General features: G+C 35.1%; 1 protein-coding gene across 3 annotated transcripts; it reads right to left on the bottom strand.

The window, feature by feature from the left end:
- Nucleotides 1–1,347: 1,347 nt before the first annotated feature.
- Nucleotides 1,348–7,088, bottom strand: LOC113733166 (protein TIFY 4B-like). Of its 3 annotated transcripts, XM_027259367.2 has the most exons (9): nt 6,630–7,088; nt 6,242–6,435; nt 5,870–6,009; nt 4,826–4,916; nt 4,576–4,735; nt 4,214–4,276; nt 3,162–3,219; nt 2,848–3,065; nt 1,348–1,931 (listed from the first exon to the last, which is right to left on the bottom strand). In XM_027259367.2, exons 1-9 carry the CDS (start codon nt 6,745–6,747, stop codon nt 1,918–1,920), a joined length of 1,056 nt encoding a protein of 351 aa, XP_027115168.1. In that variant the 5' UTR covers nt 6,748–7,088; the 3' UTR covers nt 1,348–1,917. The 3 variants fall into 3 exon arrangements, with proteins under 3 accessions (XP_027115168.1, XP_027115176.1, XP_027115184.1); XM_027259375.2 differs by lacking the exon at nt 2,848–3,065 and having other exon boundaries at nt 6,630–7,085; XM_027259383.2 differs by lacking the exon at nt 1,348–1,931 and having other exon boundaries at nt 2,849–3,071; nt 6,630–7,085.
- Between the last annotated feature and the right edge of the window lie 4,220 nt (nt 7,089–11,308).

Genomic DNA, 11,308 nt, shown 5'->3' on the forward strand with positions numbered 1-11,308 from the left:
CCGAATTACATGCCTATCTTCCTTCTTGTCATATCTTTTTCCTTTTAATGCTTATGTACTTACCATGAGTGGAACTTGAATTCCCATACATTTTATATGCATTATTATTAGTCTTAAAAGTGACAAAGGTGGAGAATGAATAATTTATAAGGCTAAAGCTGAGCACCAAGGAATTGGTGGCCTTGGGTGCAATTAACAATACGGAATCAACAAGGAACTATTCTTCGACAACGATCTACTTGAAAATTCAAAGCATTACGCAATGACGAACTGAACTCACAGAGAAAAGAAATTTTAACATTTCCAATTCCATTATATATATAAACAGGATTGTCTGCGAGGTTCTTTAAACGAGTATAAGAAATGATAGAACTTATACTCAAATGGGGTGCAGAAATAGAGGAAGAAGGCCTCAAGGTGCTCAATGACCAGCCTGCAGCCATCGCAAAACCAGTAGAGAATGATTGTAGGGCATTTTGTTTGCCCCGTTTTGTAAATTCAAGATCTTAAACTCCATATTTTGCACTGGATCTTGTACTGACTATTTGAATTTTAGTAACTTCTTTCTTACAAAAAAAAAAAAAAAAAAAGAACTTATACTCAAATAAATTCAAAGAGAAAAAAAAATCAGAGAAAGAGAGCGAGGGACGGAGAGGTAGTAATTCTACAACTAGTAGAATCTAACAGATCCTTAAGATGATACTATATTAATGAACCTTGTTAGGCTAATACTAATAATAAAGCCAAGGACTTTCGCAAAACATGAAATGTTTGTGTTTGAATAGGAATTATTTGCCAAAAGTTTATTTGCTTACATCACAAACACATTTTTTAATACATATTTTTATCTTATCGATCACATTTTTATTTTACATACATCACATCATAAAAAGCGTTACAATAATTATTTCAAATGATCTCTATCCAAACACGTCTTTTTTTCCCTTTTCTTACTCAATATGACAAATCTTAAGAGTTAGTTTGGATTGCTATTTTTAGAAATATATATATATATATATATAAAGTATACTCCAGCAATTTGTTAGCATGTAAAGTTAAAAAAAATGATTGAAAAATATGTTCACTAAAAATACAAAAAATTTTCTCCAAAAAGCACTTCTTTTGTCGTACCAACCGAACAATGGAGAGAGAGAGAGAGATAACACTAATGTGAAAGTTGCAAGCCAATGTACCCTTATCTTATATATCTAAAATTAAGCACATCGCTGGGAATTAAAAATGCTCGTGTTTTCTTCGTGGCATAGAATCTCTATCGTTTTATTTGCAGTAGGGTAAGAAGATAATTGAGAAGAAGCTAAATGCCAAAACCAACATGCTAAGAGAGAATGATGAAACAAGAGAGTAATTCACTAATAATAGCCGCCGTGGATTTAGCTTCATGCTGCTCCAATTCCTCAATGATTTACATCAGTCTCAAAAAAGTATCACCAACGTGATAAGAATGTAACCTATGTACCGCCAAACGTCATCAGACTAAAACTTGCCTAGACCTTGATGTGAATTCCTAGAATAGGCATCGCAGGCTGCAATGTTAAACTGTCGGCCGATATACAAGCTTGAAGATCCTCAAGAACCAGTGTCATGAAAAGAGGACCTTGCTAACGGGTGTGAAAACCCAGTAATGATATCCGCATCAGGATACTCCAATTCCACTGACAAAGTGAACATGTATCACAGAGAAGAGAGGAAACTTGACCACAAATTCCCTTTCCTCACCTTTGACCAGAAAAAGCAACAGCCTTGAAGTAGAATGTTGATGCCAAATGAGCTGATGAAATGTTTATATCCACATGGTTCCTCACGATTTGCCTCGTATCATCTGAATTGACATTGCCTTCACTTTACGCGACTTGAAGATAGACTAACTAGGTGCCTTGTGTGTCTGTGTTTTCCCTCTCATTTTTTCACATCTGAAAGAGAGCAAAACACCCTAAGCTGTTACATGTCTGATATTCAGGAGCAATTTATTTTTAACGGTATTGAACAGACTTTGTCTTTTATTACATGGCTATACAAATGACTCAATTAGAGCAAAGTCGGACAATTTGAGCATAATGATATCAAAGACAAGAGTAGAAGCCATCAATGAATACTATGCTTAGAGAGGCAAAAGAGTATAACTCAAAGGAACTTATGGCATCACATATACAAGAGAAAAGATAAAAGACTTCAGATGGCAGAGGGTCTCTTCAAATATTTTCTCAGCTTCTATTAGCCACAGTTTTTTTAAAGGGTCACTTACTACAAAATAGGATTAATTCTATGTATATTGAGCTGTTATTAAGAATAAAGAACTAACACATTTAACTGTAGCCAAGAAAGGAAATCAGAGAATAAACAGTCAGAAAAGCAACTAACTTCTTAACAATCGAAGGATGCAGAAGCACATTCACTCCAATTACATGTGCTTTATGCCTTATCTCCACTAATGAAAACAGATAGAACAGAAGTTATACTCTACCTAGAAATCTGTCAAAAGGTTCATAACACGCTAACCAATTTTCCCTGTTCAGTGTAGATAAATTACAAAACCAGATGGTTATTCATGTTTGGATGAATGGCTGTTTTACCAAGGTATACAGCTGTTTTACCAAGGGAATCAGTTAGTGTTCATAGTTCTTTTCTGCCTTTAGTCCATAACAAGAAGAATGTTCAAGCATTTTCTGTTCAAGATGCAAATAACAATTCCTCCACACAGGATAAAATAGAATCAAATGTTATACTTGATGAAAAAGACAGAAACATTAAAATTTTTTAATAGCTTCATTTAAATACAATAACCTTGTAGGTCAAAAACAACACAAGGTTAACAGCTAACAGCATTACCTTTGTCTTTAATGCCAGCGGAAAAATTTGCATTCCCGGTTAAATTATTCTCCATTGAGCTGCACCTTATAGGTGCATTAGATGGTCTAATTTGGGGTGGGGAGCATGGGTCAGTCCTACTTGGGTGCTCATTTGGGAACTGATGCCCCATCTGATGGTTTAAGTAGACGTCCAAGCTAGTCGTTGGCATCGTTCCTACCTTTCTCTTGCTCTTAAACCTTCATCTAACAGAATTATGAGGAATGGAGAAGAGAATAGAGTGCTTGCATTTCTTATCCCTTTCTGGTAAAGTATCAAATAGTTATCTACAGTACCTGTCTTTCCGCTTCTCAAGATATCTTTGAACTGAAGCCTTTCTGCTTGCTGGGACATCTGCTTCATGAAAATTTAAAAGTTAAAAAATAAAATAAAAATAGGGCTGAATATTAATTCAAAGAATAGATGACAAAGCTTTAGTCATTTTTAATGCATTTTAATCTAGTATGTGGAACTAATTAATCCAAATGCTTGCAAGAAAAGTTCAATCTCGTGAACTACATTAAGACAAACTTGGACCAGAGACCAAGGTAATTGGCTTCAGCACAATCTCAGCTAAAACAAATTTAAGCAGTTGCAAACCCATGATTTAACAATAGTATGCATTGAAGATGAGATGTTAGGACAAGATGTCTGAGCACATGTTTAAAAGGAAAGTCCATTTTCTAGGTTGAAGAGAAGCATTGGAGCTGGGGTCTCTTTCTATTATTTTTGCATATTCCATTGTACACACTTCCTCCTCAATCCCTGCTGAACATCCATGCGGCCAAAACATCAGAAGGTTAATTGTATTTCTTTTGGCTCTAAACATAGGTTTCTTTTCTCTCTCAACAGTCAAAAAACAAAACAAGTAGTACTCCTGGTGAAGGTTAACTAGATAATATCAAGATATCAGGACAGAGGAAAATCAAACAGAATTATTCAAAAAAACTGAAAACAAACCAAAAAGTGCAAGCAAATTTTCCTTCCACCCAGGTGGGTGGACGAGGAGATTCAAGTAATATGGCTGCAAGAAAAAGTTATTTCTCATGTGAGATGGAGCTAGATAGAGAAAAACCAAGTAGTAAAAAATTGTCACCCATGATATACTGATGCTATATACCATGTAGTGATCTCAAGATGGACATGGTATAAAGCTACTAAAAGATAAAATTGCACTGCATATCAACTATGAACAATGTAAAGCACAAGGATAAGTAAACTGGTTTTTCTTGTTAATTGAGAATGAAAACTATTTGCTTCAGAAGTTTTACTGTCGTGATTAATCACTCAAAATGTCCCAATGTTCCATTCACAGAGAAGAGAAGCTCGCGTAGCTAAAGGCACCTACCAGGATTGTCTTCAGGAAACTTGTATTCTTCTCCATGCAGCCGAGTGCTCTCATTCATTTTAACTGTATAGAAAATCAAGACAATTAAATCAGGAACCAATTTAGCGTGATCCATAGTTTATTACTTTATTACATAACTATGACTTGCATTGGTTTCACAGTCATAAGTCAACTCAAGCTGTTTGAAAAGAAGAGCTATTGAAACTTTGTTTAAGCCCAATTTTCAGGTCTGTGTTGATTTGATTTGTACAAGTCATAATCATGTAGCATTAAATCACACTCAACTACCAGAGAATCTATAAAGTCCAAACCAACTAAATAACAAATAAATTATAACCAGGATGCTAGAATGACAATATAACCTGTTTGTGTATTTGGCAGTAGTATAACAGCAGAATCTGGACTTGCTTTTACACTTGTTGCCTGTAGGTGGCGTGTAGAAAGCAGCGCCAGAGAACTGTCAATGAGAGGTTCCTGAGGCAAATGAAGTGGGCTTGCAGCAAGATGCAAAAGTGCTTGTGCCTAAAAATGCATAATTAGGACAAGTCAGAAGCATAAGAATCACATTAACAACAAAAATCATAAACTTTCAGTGAAAAAAAATCTGAAAACCTTGTCAGCTGGGACATCATCATACACGTTCACTCTACCACAATAGAAGATTGTCATCTGTCCTACTGGAGTGTTTGAGGAATCTGTATTCCTGGGGATGTGGAGGTGAAATGTCTTAGGTGATATGCTAACAAGGATTAAAGAGCATTGATCAATTCAACTAAAGTTCATTTAGCCCATTGTGGATTCACATCACACAAGCTCAAGTTAAAAAATTCCATAACATAACAGATTGGTGTGAAGCTCTAGTAAAACATCTACCTTGACATAGTAGTTGAAATTATAGGTAACACAAGCTGTAAAAAGCCCAAATTAGACAGGCAAGAAACTCCTGAAACTATGACAGACTACATGGTGGGGCCCTTGTGTGGTGTTTTTTTTGGGGAGGGGGGGGGGGGGGAGGAGCTGCTAAGCACATTCATTTTTATTGCCCTTCTAATGAAGCAGTCTCAAATTTTCTAGCCCTCAATCTGACAGCAGGAACTACTCCTGGATTTAAGCAGCAAAATAACTTTAAGTTGAAGCAGGATGATGGGATGAGAATTAATGTCTACTCACAAACATCATCATTTTTAAAGGAAAACAGAAAGAAAACTAAATCCAGTTTCATAACAAGGGTTTACATCTTTGCAAGTTTCTGTCTGTTCAAAGACTTGATCTTTCCATTAGGCCTCGGATACAACACCTCATGTTTATTTTAATTTTCTTACCAAAAAAAAAGAAAGAACGAAAGTTTGCAATTAACCAGCTCAAGCCATCCTGCCATTGAATAGACCAAGAATGCACAGGAAAACCTTAGCTATACATAATCTGACTGTCAAAGCATCCGTGAAACTCAGATAGTACAGCAATGCAACCTACATATATGAAACCTTCCCAAGCCCCACAGGATGACAAAGACATTCAAGAAGATGAAAAAAGAAAATTAAGCAAAAATGAAAAATCCACTTGTTACTCAAAGAACATAGCCTCAAGCATCAAAATTGGCCGGCTATAAACAAGGAGTCGACCATGGAATTCCTACAAATGTGAAAGGCTAATAACCTTGGGGGAGTCGAGTCACTGTCCCCCACAAGGAGACGGCCAGAAACATCAGGCTTTTCTACATCCTTCCCACCCTCATACGGCACTGCTTCTTCCGCCGACTCAGAAACTTCAGCATCGGCGCTGGTTCCCCTGGTTGCCTACATTTGGTTTCGATAAGTCATTAAACAAATCGAGAAAACAATTAATAAGTGCAACTATGGCAGGCACTTTGTTTACTAACACAGTAAAGAAATACAAACAAAAGAGGTAAGAAGGAGCTAAGCGAATGATGCTTAGAAATAATAAAACAAATAATAGTAGTAATAACAATATTATACTAGCAGAGACAAGGAGAACAATGCAGTCCGGGGAAGAATTATTGAAACGCACACTGTTCAAAGAGGGATTATCATTTTTGTTGTTGTTGTTGTTGTTGAGATTATCAAAACGGGGACGGGGAATGTAGCGCTTCTTGCAGGTGCCAGCGGCGGAGTCTGAATCCGATGTCGGGGGCTCTAGGAGCGTTTTAAGTGATATAACTTGCTGGATCGCCTGTGATTTGTTCCAAGACGGCCGTCTCATCCCTGTATGGACATCATCCTCGTTCACGTGGGTCTCTCTTTTTTTTTTAATTTTTCCAAAAATGTATATTAAAGGGGGGAAAAAAAGAGAAAAAACTCATGGCACCATTACTTTATTATCCCACTTTCCACTCTACAAACATTTTTAAAAAATTAATAATAATAAACGCCTATCGTGAGAAATTTTCCACGACTACCTTTCTCCTTGAGGTAACGGCGGCAATCTTCTCGAGTGAGCTGAGAAATGTCGTCTTCGGTAAGTTGTTGGAGAGGCTTATCGAGAGGTGACTTGGAAAGGGGTTCTTCCGGTGGCATGGCGGAAGAAATTCCCCTGAATTTCTCACCCGGAATTTGTCCGATATAATGCTTCCTTGTTCTGGCGCAAGGAGAGATCGATCGACGGCTATGGTGAAACTCAGAGGCAGTTGCAGCAGCAGCAAGACTAGTGAAGAGAGTGAGAGTGTGGTTGGGTTGAACTTAGAATTGGTGGCTGAGTGAATGTTAGTGTGTGAGTGTGTGTGCGCCTCGGGAAATTGGCCGCGGCGTCGCCGCTATGTTTTCGGGGCTCTTTTATTCAAGGAATGGTGGGCATGGGGCTGGGGGGCATTCAAGCCTACAACCCCGGGACGCCACGTACTTGCGTTCCTCGATTTTACAATTTTCTCCTCCCACATGTCCACAATTCACTCATTTCTTGCTCTTCATAATAGCTTTCATTTTTTGCCTCCCTCCAATTTTTCTTTCCCACCTCCATACTCTCAACGTGTAGTCTGTGTTCACCGTCCGCTTTTTTTTTTTTTTTTTTCAATCAGGTACCCATACTCTAACTTATTTTAAGGAAGTCCAACTGGGTCATGAACTGATGAACGGCAACTAAAGTACCATCAGATAAATGAATACACTTTGCACTAGTATGGACTTGAAGAAGCCATGGTGACAACATTTTTTTTTTTTGTCAATCAGGTACTTCTACTCTAATATATTCTAGGGAGGCCTACCTAAATTATTCGAAAAATCGACAAAAATTAAACTAGCATCGCATCAGATGAGTGCACCATGCATTATATGAACTTGGAGAAGCCACGTACTAGTAGGGTTGCAAACGAGTCGAGCCGAGTCGAGTTTTGAGCTAATCGAGCCGAGTCTCGACTAAATTTTACCAAACTCGAGCTTGAGCTCGAGCTCGACGAGCTGGCAATTTTCGAGCTCGAGCTCGACTCGAATCAAGTCGAACCGAGCTCGAGCTCGAAAAAAATAAAAAAATTATTTTATTTTTAAAAAAAAATAAATAAAAAAATATTTTTTTCTGAATAAATAATAAAATATTAAGGATATATACGTAATTTCACTATGAAAATAAAAAAATAAAAAATATATATATAATATACATAATTTTATTATTAAATAAAAATAAAATATATATATATATATATATATATATATATATTCAAGCTCGCGAGTTTAATATTTTGAGCTCGAGTTTGACTGGAGCTGGTTCGAGCTCGACTTGAGCGGCTCGCGAGCGGCTCGATTCGTTTGCAGCCCTATGTGACAAAGGGATGGAAGGTAAAATTTGTTTCCTTAACCTCCCACCCCTCAAAGATTTAAAGTCTCTTGTGATGGCCAACAACCAACGAGCAATTGGTTCGTTCTATGTAGTTATTTACCTTTTTCCATATTTCAAAAAGAAGGGTCTTGTTCAGGTTGCTAATTTCACAAAAAAAAAAGAAAAATATTTAAAAAGTCCAGTATATTTTTGTCAAATGAAATTTTTATTCCTTGCATTGAAATTTTGATTTTACATTCTTACAAAATCAAGTCGATCAAATTTTGTCCTGACTGAGGTTTTTTATCATTGTTTAACATGAATACACAATGTGAACTACATGAGATTATTTTTTTAGTGCAAATATGTCGGATCTTATTTGCAGTTAAACAAATTATCCAACCCACATTTATTTTTACTCCTATAAAATATTTGCAACCAAATAAATTACCCAACTCATATCTATTTTTGCTCTTAAAATGAGATTTGAAATTTTTATACATAAAAAAAATCTCATGTGGACCACATTATAGATTTAGGCTAAAAAATGATTGAAAACCTAAGTTACGACCAAATTTGGTTGACTAAATTTTATAAGGGACAAAAAATCAGTGTTTTAAAAGTTAGGAAGGAAAAAATTTAGTTGGTAAAATGTAAAAAACATTTTGAACGATTTTTTTGAAATGAAAAAATAATAGCTATTTAAAGAAGGGAAGAAACAAATTACAAGAGCTCAACACAAATATCTAGTAAACCAAAACACCTTAGGTGAGTTAACCACCAAGTAAGGAGCATGATGCAATTTTGCCTGCAAATCAATCAATGATTCAAATATTTGCACTTCCAATTAAATTTGAAGGATGTATAATAATACACTCATCTAGTCTCATTTAGTTTAGAGATAAAAGAGTAGTCTTGATTGCAAGTCAAGGATTTAACTCTTGCACTTGCATGTATAGTACTACACCTTCTTATTTTGACTTTGGGGTAGGGCTCTTTGGTGTAAGAGTAGTATCAACTACAGCCTCTCTAGTTTGGAGGTGTAAGAGTGGTTCTTATTGCATGTAGAAGGGTTTAACCCTTGTATGCTAGAGGTGGTGCGTTCCTCTCCTTCTAAGTCCCCTAATTTATATCTATCTTGTATATAAAAAGAAAGCCAAGTTACTGTAGCTAATGATCTTTTTGACACATGTATTATATATATTTTTGACAAGTGGACCTTTGATTATTTTACCTAAATTTTTCCTTCCCTTTTTTGATTCAATTGGGCTAAAGGATTAAAATATTTTTTCTTCTTGAGAAAATCAACTCCATCTCTTCTTTTTCTTCTTGCAGTAACTGCTGTCATCCCTCACATTTTTTATTTTTTATTTTTTAAAACTAATCTAACTAAGATTGTTGCCATGTTCTTTTTTTTTTTTTTTTGTCAAGATGATAACTACTTAGCAAAAAGGATTCTTTATTATTTTTTATCCCATTTTACATTTTCTTTTCTTCCTTTTTTCTTCATCTATAATCTCGCATGTTTGCTCTATTTTTTTATCATAATGTTATAGCCAACTAGCATTTGTTTGTTAATTTTATAGGATGATGTTTTATTTGGTAGTTCTTCATGGATAAAAGGTGAAATTTTAAAATATGTAAAAAAAAAATTAGAATTCATTTTATACCAATGATCATTTTCTATGAATAATAGAACAAAAATTAAGTCTTTTATTTTCTTCTCATATGATTTGATTTCTTACTTCACATTTTGTTTCTTTTTCTTTGTTTTTTGGTTACATTTTGTAATTATCTACAATTTTGTGTATTTGTTTAGGAGAAAGATATATCATGTGATGTTTCCACCAAGATAAATCTAGTTAGGCATTCTTGTACCTCCGTTTTTCTCCATTTCTTTCTTTTTGCAATTACTCTATGGCCTGTTAAATTTAATTGAATGATCCAATAAGATTTTGTATATAATTAAACTAAAGTTAATTTTGTTTGTTTTTTAATTACTCAAGTGTTGTGGTATGAATTGGGTTGGTATACAAGGATTGCACTCGGTGGTGGAAATCACAATTGAGGCTTTCAGCCTGGAGTGTGAGTTGACAAAAAATTGTTAGAAATTTCAATTTTGATTATGAAGATGTTTTTGCTATAAAAAAAATAGTTCAATTCTAATTTGTATATGTAGACAAGAAAACATGGTAATTCATATTTTTATCTAACATTGCTATTTATATTCAGGAATAACAGGATAATATTGTTATCTTTAAGCAGAATTTAAATAGATGAACTGGATTATTTTATCAAAAGAAAGAAAAATATGAAAGTTTATAGTAAGCTATATTGATGTTGAAGATTGTGCCATGTTTTAGAAGTTTTCTAAACTTTTTCTCATTATCAAAGTACTAAAAGTATTATGACTGCTTTTGATTTAGTTTTAACTAAAACTATACTACTATTAATATACCAATGCACTTATAGTGTATTAAGTTTCTCTCCCTTTTAGGTATCATCATAATAATGGTTCAAAAATCTTTATTCAAATCACAATAAATAGAGAGGTTGACTTCATAGATGGAATTTCTCTTCACAACAAATTTTGAGAGAAATTTTATTTATACTCCATATTATGTTAATTGTGTTCCTACAATAAACAAAAACTATACGATAAAAATAATAATGAAAGTATGATTAACAAAAATGAGAGTTCAAATAATATTTGTCAAATTTAATTGCTTTAATGCTCAAATTTTCTCTTATATTTCTATTCATTCATCATGTGTCAAATAATTTGATGCTATGCATTCGACGGATAGTGGGCATTTTGGTCATTTTACACAGCGCGTAACTTTGATTGCACACGGCGTAACTTTGTTTGCACAACGTGTAATTTTAATACAAAAATTTACGAGCCCCACACACGTTGTGAAAATTGATATACAACTTGCAATCTGGACCGCACATTTTTTTTTTGGCCAAAATCTAGCCGTTGACTGTTCAGGTCCCTGCCCCTTATCCGCATTCGACTAAATTTCTAGGGGATCCAAATTGTGTTTTGCACAGTTCAAGTACCTCTAGTTACTAATACAGGATTAGTGCGTAGATACCCAAAAAAGATGACAAGCGTCTGGTCGTGGGACCATGTATACGATGGAATTTGGTGGTACATCCTGTTTCGCCACGCGTTAAGCTATCCGAATTCGATAGCGGTCTGACTCACACAAGAAGAGTGAACCGCGGAGTAGGTGATCAAACTAACTCTCGACCCTTGGGCTTTCCAATCTGTCATTTTTTCATTTTATGACCCAGGGGCCCACTTATCCGGCATAGCACGGGTAG

Source organism: Coffea arabica, chromosome 1c (assembly GCF_036785885.1).
Source record: "Coffea arabica cultivar ET-39 chromosome 1c, Coffea Arabica ET-39 HiFi, whole genome shotgun sequence".
NCBI lineage: Eukaryota > Viridiplantae > Streptophyta > Magnoliopsida > Gentianales > Rubiaceae > Coffea > Coffea arabica.